A 21,491-nucleotide genomic window follows, 5' to 3' on the forward strand; every position below is an offset into this window, starting at 1 on the left:
TCTGAATGTATCTACTTTTAATTAGAAATTCATACACTGTTAATTAAAAAGGTGATTCATACCAGGCTTACTGAACGGTCATGGTCTATTTATACTGACTGGTCCATGCCTATTTATACTGAATAGTCCATGCCTATTTATACTGTCTGGTCCATGTCTATTTATACTGAATGGTCCATGCCTATTCATACTGAATGGTTCATGTTGATTCATGGTGAATAGTTCATGTTGATTTATACTGAATAGTTCATGTCTATTTATGCTGAATGGTTCATGTCTATTTATACTGAATGGTCCATGCCTATTCATACTCACTGGTTCATGTCTATTTATACTGAATGGTTCATGTCTATTTATACTGAATGGTTCATGTCTGTTTATACTGAATGGTTCATGTATATGCATACTGAATGGTTCATGTCTATTTATACTGAATGGTCCATGCCTATTCATACTGAATGGTTCATGTCTGTTTATACTGACTGATCCATGCCTATTTATACTGAATTGTCCATTCCTATTTATACTGACTGGTCCATGTCTATTTATACTGAATGGTTCATGTCTATTTATACTGAATGGTCCATGCCTATTCATACTGACTGGTTCATGTATATTTATACTGAATGGTTAATGTTTATTTATACTGAATGGTTCATGCCTGTTTATACTAAATGGTTCAAGCCTATTTATACTGTATGGTTCACACCAGGTTTAATACACATACTAAATAGTTCATATCTATTCATACTGAACCGTTCATATATGTTCACAATGAATGGTTCATATCTGTTCACACTTAATTGTTCATACTGAATGGTTCATTCCTGTTCATACTGAATGGTTCATACCTGTTCATAGTGAATGGTTTATACCTGTTCATATTAAATGGCTCATACCTGTTCATATTGAATGATTCATACTGAATGGTTCATACCTGTTCATACTGAACTGCTCATACAAGGCTTTATTAATGAGCAGTAACTAGATGTTTAAATATTCAAAAGATGTGCCAAAAAATACCTGAAATACTGCCTACCATGAATTTAAAATTTTTTGTGGGTTTGTCTTTGCTAAAAATCACAAATTTTAAGTATCAATGAACAATAATCCTTCTGTGCAAAGAGTATAATCTCTTAACAAAAATATAATGGGTAAAAAAGCCATTAAGATATATATCTGTGAAAATAAATGATCCGTTTTGTGCAGCAATGTCAATAGTAATTAATACAGTGGTCCCCCTCTTGAACGCAACTGCCCCCCTCCGACTAGTGGCCACCTGCTTCTTACAGCCAGAATCCCTTGGCACCAATGAGAATGTGTTCAAAAGTACCCCTCAAGAATGGCCATCCTTCTAATGTGACCAGCAGCCAGCATATTAATACAAAAATGTAAAATGTTCCCCTCACAAGAGGCCACTTTTTATTTCAAATGTGTCCAAAACCAATAATTCATAACGTAAGGTAAGCAATCAAATTATCTCAACCATCGATGCCGGTCTCCCAATGTCAGGTTTCCGTTACTTAAAGAAGTGTTGACTAAAGTACATGTAAGACTAAGATTAATATTATATCATTATCTATAAAAACCTACGTTTACAGGAAATGGGCTCAACAATATTGTGATAAGAGTTATGGGTTTCAAACATTTGTTGAGTTTTTCTCTTTGATGATCACAACCGGACATAATTGTCAAGATCACAGCATAGGCTAGATATAGATTTTGTGGATCAACACACACAAAGAAATTAACCTTGAACAAAACATGGTATCAGACGAAAACTGAAAAATCACGTGACAATACATATATCGCTTACTTTGTGAAGAAGGCAATTTGTCCACTCTACAAAAGTTTTGTCTGCATAATTAAAATCACATACAGTTAGCAACATCCAAATAAATCATTACCAAACAATAATGACATCACGTAAACAGAGATGTATTACTTTAGAAGAAAGTTGGTTATTCTACTCAAAGACATCGGGGTGTGGGGAAGGCGGGACTTGCCAAACAATTTTATGTAGAAAAGACTAGAATAAAGCAATTTTAAGCTGAAAAAACATGAATAAACAACGTCTTAAGGAGATTATTCTGCAGCAGTTAGCAAATGGAAATTACATTTTTTAATGGTTTTGCAATGTGCATGACAAAAATACCCACTTGCATATCGCGCTTACATCAAGAATAAGAACTATTAATGTATATTCAGTTGAAATAAGTCTATTTTTAAGGCAAGAAGAACCTTTTAGTAGTTAATGTTACTTTTAAACGAAGATATTAACTGAAGATATTAAATGAAGATATGTAGCTTTCCTACTAAGTACATTACATATACTTCTCACAAAAACTTTAGTCCCCCTCTGGAAAGGCCACCCATCTTATAAGGCCACTTTCCCAGTTCAAAACAGGTGGCCATTTAAGAGGGAGACCACTGTACATCAATTTAATCTAATAAAACAATTTACATATAATCATAAGAAATTTTCTTAGGAAATGAAAGTTTTACTCTTTTATTCAATTACTTTTTCAAAATTCATTCAACATTAAATTTGACCTTCGATGGCATGACCAATCAGACAGAGAAAATGTGACATCAACTTTAAAAAAAAATATGATAATGAAATGAATGAATTCTGAATACATAGAGTAACTTTTATATATAAAAAGCTGATCCAAACTGTACCCAAGACTACTCTATGTCGGGGTTAGCATCAGGACAGGGAAATGTCAGCAAATAAGGATACATTACCTGTGTTATACAAGACTCTGCCATGCAGAAGAAAAACTTATGACTTTTCTTTTACCAGTGCCATACACAATCTTGTCTTCTGCCATAAGAAAGCAAAATAGTAAAATAATTTTTCTTCATTTCAACATATCATTAGCATGCTTCATTGCAAACATGAAAATCAAAGAATCAAAGTGAGTATTTCCATATCATGATGCCAACCAAACTGTCGTGTGGCAATAATCCAAGACAATCAAACTGTCATGTGGCAATAACCCAAGACAACCAAACTGTCACATGGCAAAAACCAAAGGCAACTAAACTGCCATGTGGCAAATTACCCAAGATAATCAAACTGTCATGTGGCAAATAACATATTACAACCAAAATGTCATTACAATATCACAGCCCTTACCTCAAAGGGTGTCTCTCCATATTTATTCTTGGCCTTTTTTTCTGTCTTTGGATGACAAATAAGCACTTCAACAACTTGTATGTGTCCAAATTTACAAGCAAAATGGAGTGGTGTTTCACAGTTCTAAAAAATAAAAGGACAGCATTTTTAACATGTATAAATATGTAATATCCCAGTACTGGAAACATGGTTGCTCATTTGGCATATAGCCTAATCCCATTACATGTATATGGTTGTAATATCAACACATGGTTGTACATTGGCATACATTTATGGCAATGGGAATAACATAATCCCATTACACTACCTAATGAAATGTTGTGTATGCAAAAGACAAATAATTCAGCAATAAAAATACCAAAATAGAAGGCTTTAAAAATTGATGGCTTATATTCCTGCAGACTTTAATTCTCATAAAGCCAGTTAGTTCTGGGTGAAAGAAGAGATTAGTTATGGCTAAGTGTAGCGATTATTTTTGAAGAACTGTAGTGATTAGTTTTGGCTAAGTGATTATTTTTGGGTAAATAAGTATAGCGATTATATTTGGGTATTAAAGTGTAGTGATTAGTTTTGGGAAAATAAGTGTAATGATTATTTTGGGGTAAATAAGTGTAGTGATTAGTTTTGGGTAAATAAGTGTAGTGATTGTTTAGGGGTAAATAAGTGTAGTGATTGTTTAGGGGTAAATAAGTGTAGTGATTGTTTAGGGTTAAATAAGTGTAGTGATTGTTTAGGGGTAAATAAGTGTAATGATTAGTTTTGGGTAAATAAGTGTAGTGATTAGTTTTGGGTAAATAAGTGTAGTGATTGTTTTGGGGTAAATAAGTGTAGTGATTGTTTAGGGGTAAATAAGTGTAGTGATTGTTTAGGGGTAAATAAGTGTAGTGATTGTTTTGGGGTAAATAAGTGTAGTGATTATTTTTGGCTAAATAAGTGTAGTGATCATTTTTGGCTAAATAAGTGTAGTGATTATTTTTGGGTAAGTATAGCTAAGTACGCAACAAAATGATAGGCATCAGGTGTTTTGTTCCAGAAATGAAAATTTGAATGTTTGATCACTGACGAACAGACAAAACCAGAAAATACCCCGAAATTGATCCTTATTTGTTGAACTTGAGGAAAATCATGATCAAAATTGGTAACGGAAACATTGATGTATCGCTCATTTTATTGTCGTAAATTGTAGATAGGAACTGGAAATTATAATCTACACTGTGAAATATCAAATTTAAAAATAGGCATACAATTTTTTATATTTTCTTTCCAAACGACATTCTTAGTACACCACAATTAACGATATGTAAGGAAATTTTGATCAATGAAAATGTAACTCACTCTGAATGGAGGCAGTACTTTAATAAATAGATACAAATTAAATAATTCTTTATCAATTGAAATTTGTGTTCTAGTTCTATCTTTTAGTTCCTTTTAAGTGTAATCATTATAAATGCAATGTGTCCTCTTGTAATTAAACATAAAATGCATCAATCTACCATAACAGCTTTGTCCGTGAGCGTTTCTCTGAGAAGCAAGTGCCGACCGTGTTTTTATAACTGACTTCCGTCAGTATTTGTTGTATTGTTGCACTGAATTAAAAGCTGGCCTCCTTTGTATTATCATGTTAATTATGTCTTCTGAATCAAAAAATGGAGGTAGAATAAAGGAAAAGTTAAAAGGCACCAAAATCCTACAAACTTAAAATCTAGCGGCCCTGGTTGTATGTCAGGTGAAATCACTTCATTTGATCAATCGAACACTTATAAATCTTACTGTGTATGTAACATATACTATCTTAAATTAACCGACTCTTTCATAACTGATCAAAGATAACAAGGCAGCCAAGCGAAACGAATACTTCGTAAAATAAAGAGCTTGATTTCACATACAGACCATTGTAAGCATTCAGAGAATTCTTGAACTGGCAATTAGAGATATCCTCAAGGATGATAAGAAGTTTCATTATTAATTCCAATTAATGAATTCACAACATCAATATTGTACTAATTGAGCAATACAAAAATTGAGTTTCAACGTAGATGATTGTCTCACAAAATAAATGTAGCATGTTTTTGAAAAAAAGGAATCTTGTTTGGTGGTATATCAAGAGTTAGTCTAGTTCCCTGCCCTGTGGATTCCCGTTTCGGCAGGATAATAGTAAACACCACTACGGGAACCAGCCTCATCAAGAAAAACCAAAAACAATGATGCAATACACAGATTTTTTCGCATGCATGTGATGGTTGTTGAAACCAGTCAGAACTATCTTTCATGTGTTGGACATTTTGAAAATAAATGTTATTTTAACAGAATAACGAACTACTTCATTAGAAAAAGCGCGTTATTGACAATTATTATCAATGTGATTGTAAAACGAGAATTCAATAAACAGCTCAGTTCCCTAACGCCCTGCCCCAATGGTTTCCTCAATGTCAAAGCAATCTTTTCAAAATGGAAAAAATATTGGAAGTATGGAAACTGAAAATCTGTGACTGCAAAAGGCACACACAGACCACTAGTCTAATATGTGTACCAAAAGGCACACAAAGACCACTAGTCCAATATGTGTACCAAAAGGCACACACAGACCACTAGTCCAATTTGTGTACTAAAAGGCACACTTGGATGACTAGTCCAATATGTGTACCAAAATGTACACATAGCATACATGCCAACCCTTGACGAGGAAAAAGTGTAATCCAAGTGGACAAAAAGAGGAATCCAAGCAGAAAAAGAGGAATCCACATATAACATGCTAAAAATTCAATAAACAATGATTTATTTGCCCCTCTTGTCTTTTAACATCCTTTACTGCTTCAAGTTTTCATATGTAGCACTTTTAGCTTTAGAAAGAAACATATTTTCATGTTGCATTTTAAAACACTTTGTACCAGCTGAGACCATGAATGTTTTGCACACCAGTAGAGCACAAAGTACTGAGTTACTGAGCCTGGATCTGAATTCACTTTTATTTTTGTTTACAATACGGAACAATCTCTCACAGTCAGCATTAGAATGGTGAAAAACCAATATTCCTTTCATAACCTGACAAAGAAAAGGAAATTTGTATCTTCAAGTGATTGTGTCTTTTAGCTGGGAAAAAAGGTGCCTTTGCACATCAACTCTATCTGCATTAAGTATATTGTCAGGTAGAATCCCAACTTTATACTTCAGGAATTCTCCTTCCAGATGATCCAAGGTAGACAAGGATGGTAACAGAAAGGGATATCTCTTGACAAAGAATCTAACACTTTGAAGCTTTTTGACTGTCTCTCATTTACATCAGCAAATGAAGCATTTAAAGGCACTTCATTTCCACAGGGGAATTTCTGGAGCATGTAATCACAGGCTGTAGCATAATAATCTCTATCAAAAAACACCTACACGGCTAGAGTATAGAATTGTGTTCTTTGAATTCTCTCGCTTCTGCACCAATAGCAAGATCTTCATTATCTTTCTATCAAGAGCTCTGTAAATAACACCTCTGCATTTATAACATTCATGTCCGCATTTTAGTTCTGCTATAGATAATAAGTTACCTTTGTATTGGAATTTGTAAGACGAGCTAATTTGATGTGTTTATTTGTTTTCAAGTGTTTCTCCACATAAAATTTACCACCATGCCCAATATTAAAATCGTTTCCACACAGACTGCAATGAGCATGATGCTGCACTAAAATACACGGACTCATATCGTTGCTTAAAACTGACCTGTCATACATGTACGATATAGTACATGTATGACAGGTCAATTTTAAGCAACGATACGAGCCCCTGTGCCCGAGAATGGAATGCTGTATTATGCCATTCATGTATTCATCTTTGAAGGATTCGTGTTTTTGTGTGTGTCTTTTTCTGATCCACCTGTGAAATGTTTTGAAAAAATATATGTGCTCTAACACAAACACCGACTAGAATACATCTTAAGACTTTTAGCGCCAAATAATAAAATTATTTCCACATGGCCTGCAATAGACGTCATGTGATGCTGCCCTCGAGTCCTCATCTTTGGAGGGTTCTGTTATTTTATGTTTTGTTTATTTTTGGCCTTTTTCTAATCCATCTGTGAAATTATTTGAAAGGAGATATTTCTGCTCTCATACAAGCATCGACTAAAATAAATTATACTTTTTAGCGCCAAATACCTATAGACTGGTTCTGTACTAAATATAAATTAGAAAAAAGAATCTGCGAGTAAAGATTAAAAATTAGAAAACCAGTCTGATCTCTCCTCGCTAAGCCATACAGCTGCTATAAATAGAATATGAGGTCGAAAGTTTGAAAGTAGAACCATCATGTTTCTGGGTAATAGGATAGTTGCTATAAATAGAACATAATACTGCTAGGAAAGTGCACGGACAAGCGTACTCTTATATTGTAGTTACGTAGAAGCCGTCTTTTCTAAAATACGGTCTGTGGGATTAATGGGATGTTAATAAAAACGAGAAAACAAACAACTGATTTTTTTGGGAAGGTGGATATACCGAAAAAGCGTAATCCATATACGTTTACGTGTAAGGCGTAATTTAGTGAAAAAAAGCGTAATGATTACGCCAAAAGCGTAATGGTTGGCATGTATGACATAGACCACTAGTCCAATATGTGTACCAAAATGTACACATAGACCATTAGACTGTAATATATGTACCAAAAGGCACACTTGGATTACTAGTGTAATATGTGTACCAAATGACACACCTGGAACATGTCCAATATGTCTAGCAAAAGGCACACCTGGAACACTAGTCCAATATGTGTACCAAAATGCATGCAAAGACCACTAGTCTAATATATATACCAAAATGCACACCTTGAACACTAGTCCAATATGTGTCCCAAAATGAACACAAAGACCACTAGTCTAACATGTGTACCAAAAGGTGCACCTGGAACTCTAGTCTAATAGGTGTACAATATTCATTGAGATATATGATTGGTTTTGAGTTATGCTTCAGAAACAAACGTGTGTGTGTGTGTGTGTGATTTGGATTTTTAACGTAGCTTTAACAACTTGTCAGCAGACATGTAGCATGATGTCCCACCCAGTCACATTATCATGACACCAGGCAAACCTGTCCTAACACTAACCTCTTAATGCTGAGTGCCAAGCAAGGCAGCAGAAACAAAAGTGTGAATTATAAATAAACAATATGATGAAAACATTAAACATATTCAAGCTCAAAAACTGTGAATAGTAAAAGTCAAACATAGATTCCTACATGTTTAATTTGGTATTGTTGTTGTTGTTGTAAGTTTTAATGCCATTTTTCAGCACACGATAGGCTATACACGGCATCCAGTATTAATGGTGGAGGAAGAACCTGTGAAATCCCCAGAAAGAATCAACGACCCTTGAGAAGCTACTGGCAAGCTTTCTCACATACCCACATTGCCTGAATCCGAGACTCTAACCCACGCAGACAGAGATGAGATGGCAGTGATCTGTAACGGAGAGCGCTTTCGACCCCTCAGCCACTCGGGGCCCCTTATTTGGTATTATTTTAATTCATCTTGGAGTTTAAACAAAAACATGGACAATGGATACCTGAATGGACAGTAAAGTGGAAGAAAAAAATATACTGAGGAATTGTGAATAGCAAAAGGCACATCTGAATCACTAATCCAGCATGAGTATGAAGTGCTATATCCTGCCTTATTACATAAATGGGAGGCTGGGGACTGGGTGGGGTGGGGTGGATAAATACAGACATAATCAAAATTATGTCACAGATTTTGACAAAATTACTACAAGATTTTACCAACATCATCACTGACAGTGCAACCTATGTCACGCTGACAGTACAACCAATGTCACACTGACAGTGCAACCTATGTCACACTAACAGTACAACCTATGAGACACTGACAATGCAACCTATATCACATTAACAGCACTGCATATGTTAAAATGTCAATACAAGCTATGTAACACTGCCAGTACAACCAATGTCACTGACAGTACAACCTATGTTACACTAACAGTACAACCTATGGCACACTGACAGTACAACCTATATCATACTGACAGTACAACCTATGTCACACTAACAGTACAACCTATGTCACACAGATGGTACAACCTATGTCACAATAGCTGCTTGCTGAAAGACAAAAATCTGACCCCTTCATGTTGCATGTTGAGGTACAAGTCAAAAACTGACCCCTTTGTCTGGCATGTTTAGGTACAAGTCCACCAGGAAGTTGATCCTCTTCGTCATTGTCTCCTCTGTGTCCTTACTGCCAACATACAGCTTCCGGACAAACTGAGGGTCCTCAAGGGTATCCAAAATCAACTGACACATCTCAGGTTGGTTCTTCATGGCAGCCAGATGCATGGCCGTGTAACGGGAACCTTCCTGGAATATAGTTAAACTTTAAGGTACAATTATCACAGAAATGCAACTCTGAAATTAACACACTGACATATTTCTTGTCTATCAGAGGAAGATGCACTTTATTTCAGAATACAGGTACAGTTTGGATGACTATAAGTGATGCTATTAGAGATTTCTCCCTAGACAGCACTGGGTAGGCAGCATTAGTCCTGCAATATAAGATGCCTACCCTGATATCTTTGTGTTTTTAGGTCACTGTCTTAATAATGGACATGTGTAGTGTGTTCTGACGTCAACTAACATTTGAATGAGAAGTCATGCAGGAATATCTCACACACTTGGCAACCCATAGTGACATTCCATCAACTGCTCAGGGGGAATGGAAGGACTGCCATTACATGCAGACTTTTTAATGGGATGAGTTTTTATGGGGATAAGAACACTTCTCATCCCTCCTAGATCATCTAGGGAATGAGGACTGCATCCCTCCTTTTTGTATGGCTTCACATAAGACAATGTTGGTCTGCAACCTGAAACAACTGCTCTGAGACCACAGCATGGGCATCCATGCTACAAATGATGGGGGAGGGAAGATTCTCAATCCTGGAATGGATGTCCCCTCATTCTACAGGGACTGAATATGAACGTAAGAATAGGTTGATGATCTAAGCCCTTCCCTAGGCATATGCAAAAATTGACAGATTCCTATCACCAAAAAGACTGATCCACAAAATAGAGACAAGGGGAGGGTATTGACCTGATCCCTGTCCCTATACTGCTGGTGGGATGGTAACATGAAGACCAGTCAAATATATAAACCCGTATTTCAAGTCCGATCTAAGCTGGATCAGGAAGATGGACTCTAGAGTGGTAACAAACAATTGCTGTTGGATGGGGGATAGATGACACACACAGGGCCATTCCATAAGCTCACCTGATAGGGAAGGGCTTAGATCAGCAACCCATTCCAGGTGAGCTAATAAATAATCAAATACTAATGTAAATTCATTCAGGACTGAAATTATAATATTTTAGAGTTGGTTTCTTTGCAATTATCATTGCATGAATTGCCAGCTGCCAAATCACACATCTTATTAAGTGATTCGGCAGATGACAGTTAATAATACAATAAAATGAGAAAATGAGGGGAAAAAAACATTCATTCTTTATTGAAATAAAGGTAGTAATGCTTAATGTTAACTGACTATATGTCCCATGAAAAGTTGTTCTTTTTTTCAAATGACCACAGCTAGTTCTCTAAATACCCCCCCCAAAATGCACTAATGTCTGCCCTGTGGATGTTTGTATGTGTACATGATTCTTTTTTTTTTATAGTGTTGCCAACAATAACCTGGAGTTTTGCCCTGAAGAAGAAAAGAAAACCAATTTAAAATACCAAAGTCCTCGCTTGAACCAAATTGTGCTTCCAGTTGCATTACATTTGGTTCAAATCCAGCCTTAAGACATCTGTGTGGAATAAGACAAAGTATCAAATCCAGCCTTAAGACATCTGTGTGGAATAAAACAAAGTATAAAATCCAGCCTTAAGACATCTGCGTGGAATAAGACAAAGTATAAAATCCAGCCTTAAGACATCTGCATGGAATAAGACAAAGTATAAAATCCAGCCTTAAGACATCTGCATGGAATAAGACAAAGTATAAAATCCAGCCTTAAGACATCTGTGTGGAATAAGACAAAGTATAAAATCCAGCCTTAAGACATCTGTGTGGAATAAGACAAAGTATAAAATCCAGCCTTAAGACATCTTTGTGGAATAAGACAAAGTATCAAGTATCAATTATAAACTGGTTCCATGAAATATTAAATTTTTCTGCAAGGTCGTTATCATGATACACAGGCAAGTCAAGAACTGCAAACATGTCATGGTACAAGGTTTAAACATGTAGTACTATTACTGTAAAGTTTCTGAAGAATACAAAGGATTTTCATAAACATTAACACAAAACTTTTTTCACAACAACTCAACAGCTTTCTGCTTGCACAGATGAAACATAAACTCCCATTATAAAGTGTACAATCTTTATTTTTAGACACATGGCAATATTATAGCAAGTTTAAATCAGGGCTTTCCTTATCACTTTACACCCTGCTACTTAAAAAAAAAAACTGTATCCCCATTGTGGTAAGTCCCCCAACACAAAATCCTGCACCCCCCCCCGCCAGCCAGCTTTGGACAGCTCCCCCCCATCAACTTTAAATGTAATGGAAGGCCCTGTTAAGTTGAATATAGAAACTGATGAAAATGATATGTTACTTTCAAAGCCTTTAAAACTGTTGACACCAGCAGAAAAGTGTAACCCATGTCTAGCCATTCACAACCCATTATATATTACAGCTGCTGCAGTAATGTCTTTTTATTCAACCATAATGCAACATTCCCACGTCTTTTCTAAATTATCCAATCTGACCAACTATTCTCTCTACCCCCATACAACAAACTGACCATCTATCCCCCTACTCAAAAACTAATGCCCAAGATGACCACCTATTCCATCTGCCCCAATACCAATGCCAGAGCTGACCATCTATCCCTTCTACCCAGATACCAATGCACAAACTGACCACCTATCTCATATATATGGCTATCAATGCCCAAGCTGATCACCTATCTCCTATGCCCTGATACCAATGCCCAAGCTGACCACCTTTCTCTTCTGTTCGGCTATAAATGATACAGCTGACCAACTATCCCCTCTGCAATGATACCAATAAACAATGACTACCTGACCCCTCTGCCCCCAATACCAATACCCAAGCTGCCCTGATACCCATGTCCAAGCCGACCATCTCTCCCACTCTGCCAATCATACCCATGTCCAAGCCGACCACGTCTCCCACTCTGCCCTGATGCCCATGTCCAAGCCGACCACATCTCCCACTTTGCCCTGACACCAATACCCAGCTGACCACCAATCCCAAATTCCCCAATACCAAAGACTTCACATCTAAAATATGAATCACGTCTGAGATCTAAAACTATTATTAAAATGTAGCTGCACATTTTGAGTGTAATTGTTTCTGAATTTAAGGATACAAGGATAGTCGCATGACATTTCACATGCTAACGCATGAATGGACAAAGAGGATCATAAAATCTGTTTCAGACACACAGACAGAATGAAACTGATAGTGACAGAGAAGAAGGCAAGGAGGAAATATTTCTTTTATTGATATGCATTAAACATATTCAATTATTCTGCTGACATCCAAGTAAAAAACTGATGGAAATTTTGATATTATTTGTTATAATACATTTAATTTTGTTATGATACATTTATATAAAAAAGTCACAATGTATAGCATGAGATGTAATTTCTCAGCCATGTTATTGTGTGATATTTAGGACTAACATATTCCTATATTAATTTAATATTTCTGCAATGCGTGCAACTTATCACAATTACACCTTGTAAGATACACCAGAGCCAATTTGATTATTTACAAATAAAATCAATTTCAGTTCTGATATATCACTGACATCGGAGCACAAAATGTGTTAATTACAGTAAGTATTTAAACTCACCTGGAAAATAACAGGTGTATCTCCACTGCTGACAAGGTAGCGTGGATTTGAATTGATGTACTCCTTGAATAACCTACAATCCCCACTCTCTATTATTTTCTTCAGCTGTAGTATGTCCTGTACCTTGGGGGCCCTGTATGGAGAGCTTTCTGGTGACATGGCACTAGCTTGTTTACCTCCATTGTTCTATTGAAAGAATACATCACATGAATTTTCAAATTGTGCAAGGTATTTACTGATCATCAATGAAGAATATTCTGCATCTATTTCAAGACATCTGTATGCAAGGTGATCTATATACATGTAGAGAGTAATATAACTCTACATGGAAATAGAGGAAGGCTTTCCACATTTACTGTGTGGTCTTCATACCACCATACATGCCCAATGTCTCGTTACAATTTAACCTAATAGGTTAAATCAGTCTCAATAATGGATCTTATGTATCACAGCCATATTAGATGGGAATGCATCTCCAAAATGGACATTTCCCCACACAGCCATATTAGATGGGAATGCATCTCCAAAATGGACATTTCCCCACACAGACATATTAGATGGGAATGCATCTCCAAAATGGACATTTCCCCACACAGACATATTAGATGGGAATGCATCTCCAAAATGGACATTTCCCCACACAGACATAGCAAACTAATGCCTCTGTTTTGTAAAGCACAGCTCATGTAATGTCATGTTTCCACATCCGTCATGGTGGAGTAATAAAACCCCACTCATTCACCTGACACTGAAGTAAAGTACTCCCCATTATAATGCTGTTAATACAGCCTTAATCATCTATATTTAGTTTATATTAATAAAGCCTTAATCATATATCTACATTTAGTGTTTATTAATACAGCCATAACCATATCTACATTTAGTTCATTAATACAGCCTTAATCATATCTACATTTAGTTTATTAATACAGCCTTAATCATATATCTAAATTAGTGTTTATTAATACAGCCATAATCATATTTCAACATTTAGTGTTTATTAATACAGCCTTAATCATATCTACATTTAGTGTTTATTAGAGCGTCCACCTCGGATGCAGGAGATTGTGGGTTCAATCCCCGGCCGAGTCATAAAAAAGACTTACAAAAATGGTATGATAAGCTTCCTTGCTTGGTGCTCAGCATTAAGAGGTTAGTGTTTGGACTTGTAGGCCTTGTGTCAGGATAATGTGACTGGGTGGGACATCATGCTAAATGTATGCTGCGTGATGCCCCAGTGCTAGACATCACTATAAACTGCCATTCTGCAGACATCGTAGCAATGTGACTGACTTTTTTTAAAGCTACGTTCAAAATCCAAATCAAACACACACACACATGCAAAGGCAACTACACGTATTTTATGTACAGCTTGGAGTGCCGGACTTTGATTCAATGGCTCAAAAACAGTTCTGAATACACTTTTATTTATTGCTTTATAAGTGAACACAACTAATGCCAATCAATTATTCAATTCTTGCACAATACAATCAACTAGGTATGAGACAAATCCACAATCATGACTAAATTTTGTTACATGTACAGAAATCTGCTTGTTATCATGGAAGTTTCAATACATCCAGCATGTGATATTTTCAATACTTTGCTGACATACATAGGTTGATCATAAAAGTTCTAGAACAAAAATTAATGCAGTATCTCCTAACATAGCAACCCAACATCATAAAAAATTGACCATCTATAATAAACCTTCCAATTTGTGACATTAGGTCATCTTTAAGTTCATGACATCACAAGTTCTCTGACATCTGTATGCAACAGTGATTATAATGTTTCATGCAAAGTAAGTAAAAATCCATTTCAATGATAAAAGCTGACTTGCTGTTGAAGGACCTAAAACACTTGCTAAATATGGAATCAGTACATGCATTAAATGGTTTAGTGATTTTAAATTTTCAGCACCATTTTCAAAAAGAGTAAAATAGTTGTCTACTTCTTTTTCTCTGAAAGGGAGCACTAATCTAATATTCTTTGCAAGATCAAAACTTAAACTTGGATTTGAAGTGTGAATATGCTTTTCACTTGCCAGCTCCATTTCTTTTATTCTAACTTGACATTCCCACTCTTCCTTCTCTCTTTGCATTTGCATCTCTCCCTCTGTCTCCCTTTTGCATTGGTTCTTTTTGTAATTGCATTTGTCTTTCTCTTTTTTCCTCTGCTTGTAAATGCATTTTTCTTTCTCTCTTTTCTGTCTCTCTCTCTCCTCTTTCTCATATCGTAACTGCATTTGTTTTTCTTTCTTCTTTCTGAAGTTCCAGCTTCCTCAACTCCAATTCCATCTTGTATTTTAATTCTAATTCCTTCACTTTTATGTCAAGAGTCTAATACAGACTTACTGATCGAAACCAAAGCACTTTTATCCAAAACATTCTTTTCTACCAAATACTGAACCAAAATATTTCTTATTTCTTGGTTTGTTAAGGAAGCCTTTAACTCAGAAAGATTGTATTTTCTGGCAAGTTAAATCAATTCATCCTTTTTGAAAAGATCTAATTGTTCTTGAGTAGGATCTGAAAGAAAGATTTCCACTTTTAATGACATTTTAGAAAAAGCTTGCCTATTTCACTAAAGATTTCAAAAACTAGGGGAATTCAAATTTAAAAAAACAAAGATTTCTGAAATATTCTAGCCAAAATTCAAAATTCGGACAAACAAACCAATTTGTATGTTATGTGTTTAGGCTCAAATAAACAGCAACACAAGAAGCTTTGAAAAATTTAACAAATTATTATTTCCCTGGAAAAATACTGTAAAAATGAAAAAAATAAGAACTTACGGTTTTAAGAATCAAATCCAAAAATAATCCAAGAATAAAATTTAAGAAGACCTAATACTGAAATGTTCTAATGAATTCGAGCCCTGACGAAGAATCCAAGATGGAAGACGATGACGTATGCTGTATTCTGTACTCTGTTGAAGTCTACAGTTCCTTGTTTCTAAACACAAGAAATAATCTGGTGTTTAAATTGAAAAGAAACTTCTTTGTTCAAGAATTCTGCATGAGCACTCAAAATATTTCCAGAGACACAAACTAATCTTTTAGAATCCAAATAATTTGAATAAATATTAAAATGTAATTCCCAAAATGACACAACAATAGAAACACATTTAAGTCTCAGTGTTTAGAAGCCTGACTGAGATATCTCTCTCTCAGCAATGGTTTAAAACTTGAATATTAAGCAAAACAGATGCCCAGGTAAGGGTCACATGATTAAGTTTACATCATGTACTCTCAGCATGGCCCTGACAAAAACCTATCATTTTACTCAAAGAATAAAATTTAAAAAATGTTTACTTCACTAAAATCTATTTACAAGTCGAGGGTCACCTATCCAAAACAGCCTCGATCTCAACTGTATCAATCCCACAATAAAAATAAATTTAAAAATAACTTGTTGACATGACTGTTATTAATTTTTAGTTAAGGTCTGGAACCACATCAGCTTTAAGTGTTTAAAAAATGAACAGGCAAGGTCAAACTATCTTCTGGAAAAGTACTGAGTTCCTAGTTAACGAAGCTACATTATTTTGACATATAAAGAAATTAAAAACTGAACTCAAACGTTTTTTGAAAAACTGCAATGATAATCTTCATTGACATTTCTGCATCAATTTCCAGTTTCATGCTAATTCAGAGCTCCTGAATGATGCTAAGAAAAGCTAGCAGACAAAAATTGTACAATCAAGCTTTTACCTGTGGAGTTTTAATGGGAGATGAAAACACTGCATCAGCAGAGAGCTTGGAAAATTCCTCAGCATCCTTTTGAGTCTTGAAAACTTTGAATCTAGCTCCGCTGTACTTCTTGGCCATCGAGAGTGCCTCTGCTTTATCTGTGAAGACAAGGTTTCTACCTGAAAAAATATTATATCTGAAATTTATAGTGAGCTATTGTGACAAAATAGGTGATTATAGAAAATTGGTGTTTAATATCTGCTGTCAAAACATCTCCTTGTATGTCATGAAATACTGGATAAATTCATTTCTTTTCATAAGTCCAACAAGATGAATATGTATGTTTCTGGGATATAAACATATGCATGATATTTAACATGCCTCTTGCAGGTCCGTGTATGAATTTTTGGCAAGCCTCATGTAGATTTATATATATACACTTCTTCCCAATAATTCACAAGCAACAGAGTCTCCAAACATTACCCATAGCATAAGTGAGGGAAGTAAATATTGGCTAACACTGGCAGTGGGGAAAGAGGATGGGTGCATTGCTACATGAAAATTAGAATCTCCTTTTCTAACAAAAATATTTGTATAATGGATTTTAATATGAATGGATGCTAGATCTTACATGTACAAAGTCAAATAAAGTTGATAAACTGATGGCATACTTTTAATATAAATCAAGCTGACATGCTATCCTCAAAAAATTGTACATCAGTAAAATTAAAGTTGCATTAAATCTCAGTATTAAACAACATGTATCCACTGTAGACAAATAGATATGAACTATAGCCTCACAGCTCATAGTGATGGGTCCAAAGACATCAATGTTGCTGCTCAAGCTACAGATGGCAATTTTAAATGTCACTACATGTTCATCAATAGCACATGGAAATTAATGAATACAACTCCATGCTGTTTGCATTAACAAGGATCTCATGCTGCAGTCCTGGAACACTAATATATCAAAGTTAAACTAAATTCAAATAAGTTTAAACATTCTTTTAAACAGCATGGCCATTGCAAGTTTAAACATTATATTAACTAGTGTGGCCATTGCATGTTTAAACATTATATTAACTAGTGTGGTCATTGCATGTTTAAACATTATATTAATTAGTATGGCCATTGCCTGTTTAAACATTCTTTTAACTAGCATGGCCATTGCATGTTTAAACATTCTATTATCTAGTGTGGCCATTGCATGTTTAAACATTCTATTAACTAGCGTGGATATTGCAAGTTTAAACATTCTATTAACTAGTGTGGCCATTGCATGTTTAAACATTATATTAACTAGTGTGGCCATTGCATGTTTAAACATATTAACTAGTATGGCCATTGCCTGTTTAAACATTCTTTTAACTAGCATGACCACTGCATGTCTAAACATTCTATTAACTAGTGTGGCCATTGCATTTTTAAAGAGTCTATTAACTAGTGTGACCATTGCATGTTTAAACATTATATTAAACAGTGTGGTCATTGCATGTTTAAACATTCTATTAACTAGCATGGCCATTGCAAGTTTACACATTATATTAACTAGTGTGGCCATTGCATGTTTAAACATTATATTAACTAGTGTGGCCATCACCTGTTTAAACATTCTTTTAACTAGCATCGCCATTGCATGTCTAAACATTCTATTAACTAGTGTGGCCATTGCATGTTTAAACATTCTACTAACTAGTGTGAACAACAGTATCATCCAGTCTCTGATTTAATTTCTGTGTAGTTGCAATTATTTATGTACACATATGTGTTTGTGTGGTGATGATATTTGGCAATACAAAGACAAAGTCTACTATATTCTGTTTGAAAATATATTAAATGCTTCAAAGAAAACTTCTATTTTTTATATTTAGATTTTAATTTCCAGTCATTTTGTATAGGCTTTTATGTGTAAAAAAAACTTTTTCCAGTTGTATAATCTAACTTTCTGGGTCACATCCACTGACCCCAATTGGGACCTCAAAACTCTCTTTAAGTCGCAAATAAACCCCAACTCTGTCTGGGAGGACAACAGGTATGTGACACACCATTTAACATTTTGTCTAAACAGTCAAGTTCAAGTGTAGAAACAATCCAAGACAATGACATTATGAAAGGTCCAAGATTAAAGTTAAATTAGCCCCCATTATTTGATCATATTCACAAATGGCATTTAGTTTTTTCTTAGTATATTGGTCATTGTGAATTGTTTTATCATGTGATTCATTTCTTTACACACTGGCTATGTTGCAGATTATCTGTAAATTCCAAGTGGGGATACCCCCATAATTTGATGCTACACAGTCCTTTATTATTTTTATTTCTGAAAACTGGGTAGAGGGATGGAAGGGGGATAGTTTCATTTCTTTAATTTTTTAACTGCATGCTGAATTTTACCTGGGATGGCAGGGTGGGCCCCTAAAAACAAAAATGGAAGGTTAGTGATTTAAGTTCTGTATAATTTTAGTGTCACTTATTAAAAATATGCCTATGATACTAGTTTGGCTTCAAATAAGAATAAAGACACACAGGGTAGTCAAGATACCTAGGAATAAAGACACAACGGGCAGTCATATAACTGTGCAGTGCTAAACACCTATGCACAATGAATATCAAAAATATGAAAAATAAAAATATATTTTAAAAATAAAAAAATATTAATATTACAAATATGACTCTGAATAAAAAAAATGGCACATCACAAGTTCTTAATTATTTCTACTAAAAATTTATAATGTATATGGGATGAAAATTATTTCATTTTCTCAGAAGGAATCAACTTTTCTTGATTCTTTGGATGATAATCCTCTCAAGGATTTCAACTCAGTTTATTTTTATTTGATTTTCATTGCCAACTTTACCAGTTCTATGCGAGTATTTGGAAAAATTGTGTGCATTTGATCAAGTTAACATTGGAAATAGTTTCATGTTTGGAAGAAATGTCTGCATCAATCTTCAAATCATCTTGCACCACTAATACTTTAAACACAGATTAATCAACTGATTATGTGAAACTGAGTGGAGTATGAGTGCTGTTGTGTGTTGTTAAATTTCAAAGTGAACCTTTAAATCAGATAAAAACATGAAAAGCAGTCCCTTATATAATGAAGCAAATCTGTAAAATATATAAACATACTATATCTAGCTGTGATCATTTGATCATATGACCAGTACTGTGTGTGTTCAAAATGCTGGCAGTTCAGTGTGATATTCTTTGGCTGTTCGTTCCAATTTTGAATTTGACTGCTAAGAAAGCAATACTCTAAAAACTGACTGAATTTGTAAGAATAATGTATCATCCAACAACAGCTTTCAATTAAAATGTTTTTTCAATGTTAAATGAATTTCAAATGAACACAAGTTTCCAGAAAACCCCTCCTTATACCCTGTAATGGGAGATTTCAACAAGGCTTAACAAAAATCCATTAATCAAAATCCCTACTGAGATTAGTCATGTGTGTTTCCAGTTTTCATGGCATTTTGGGAGTTTCCTTCTGGGTTTTTTGGGGGGTTGGGTTGGGTGGGGGGACATGGACAAACTTTGCCTCTGATGTACCTGTAGCACCCAATTAAGATAAAAATGCACCCACCCCCTCCGAGGATTGGATATGTCATTATGGCATATGAAAAAGATTGTTTACTGCAACATGACAACCCCTTGTAAAAACCGAAATCTATTTTGCTTCGGTAGTTAGCATAAACCAATCAGAATAATTCAAAGTTATTTAGTAGTTCTCAAGTTTGACAATCAGAACCAATCAATCAATATATGAAAATATGCATTACTAGTCCAATAATCACACACACACTCGATCTGTGTTGATACTAATGGATGAAAATCAACATCATCACGAGTGAAGGACAGATTCATCGGCCTAATGCATTACCAGAAGCAACATCGATCTCGGCTGGTAAACAAACACCATAGAAAGCGCTAATGGGTACGTGAGGGTCGGAAAACTGCTTAGGTTTATTTTCAGTATTTTCAACTTTAATTGTATTTTCTTCCGCTACTGTTTTGTTTTCGTCCTCTGTAACGGTTTCTTCTTTCTTCCTTTCTTCTCCACTGCATGTCGACAGGAATATTAATCTTGCCAGTCTTTTATCGAAAATTGACCTTGTCGTTTGAGTTATGGGTCCCACATTTACTCCGAAGTCATCTAACTTCTGTCTCAATACTTCAACACTCAGCTTTCTAACGTCATTCAAAACGTCATCCATTATTTAAATAAACTTAAAACTGCACCAAAGTCATTAAGAAAATACTCGAAATAACGTCATCGCATCGATCGTCGAGACATCTAGTTCCGCCTGTTATAAATCCGCCTAACACCAAACAGACATCGACATGACACTTGTTCTCATTGGTCGAACTAAATATCATAAACTAATGCAAATACATCTTACATACTTTGTGTGTAGCTAAGAAATGTACCGGAAACCGAAACCCATGAGGAAAGAATATTATCTCCAAATATTTCCAGGTAACTGAATTGAAGAAGGATCACCGATGACCCGACACAATCCAACATAAATATAAGTTTTTGTCATTAATTACGAGAAAGTGGAAAGATTTATGAGTACACATATATTAAATGTGACGATGAAAAAGCTGCTTTTTGTCAGCATTTTTAATTGTTTTCGAATGACCAACAAAAATAAATAACAAAAGATATTAACAGGGACGTAGGCAGTTGAATAACTCGTGAAGAACACCGACTCAGTGATATATTTCCACCAAACTGAAGAAATAAAACAAACTGTAATTATAAAGAACAT

At 35.0% G+C, this 21,491-nt stretch overlaps 1 protein-coding gene across 1 annotated transcript in view; it reads right to left on the reverse strand.

Annotated features, from left to right (window-relative positions):
• The window catches only part of LOC149798082 (ankyrin repeat and LEM domain-containing protein 2-like), a 55,577-nt gene extending 34,544 nt beyond the window's left edge, over window positions 1–21,033 (reverse strand). The window contains exons 1-5 of the mRNA XM_089963162.1: window positions 20,600–21,033; window positions 16,737–16,894; window positions 13,022–13,207; window positions 9,301–9,495; window positions 3,143–3,265 (exon numbers count right to left, since the gene is read on the reverse strand). Coding sequence (XP_089819288.1) covers window positions 3,143–3,265; window positions 9,301–9,495; window positions 13,022–13,207; window positions 16,737–16,894; window positions 20,600–20,933 — 996 coding nt within the window. The 5' untranslated portion in view covers window positions 20,934–21,033. The remainder of the gene's footprint in view (window positions 1–3,142; window positions 3,266–9,300; window positions 9,496–13,021; window positions 13,208–16,736; window positions 16,895–20,599) is intronic.
• Window positions 21,034–21,491: the final 458 nt, after the last annotated feature.

Source organism: Sinohyriopsis cumingii, chromosome 6 (genome assembly GCF_028554795.1).
Source record: "Sinohyriopsis cumingii isolate HCF-2022 chromosome 6, ASM2855479v2, whole genome shotgun sequence".
Classification (NCBI taxonomy): domain Eukaryota; kingdom Metazoa; phylum Mollusca; class Bivalvia; order Unionida; family Unionidae; genus Sinohyriopsis; species Sinohyriopsis cumingii.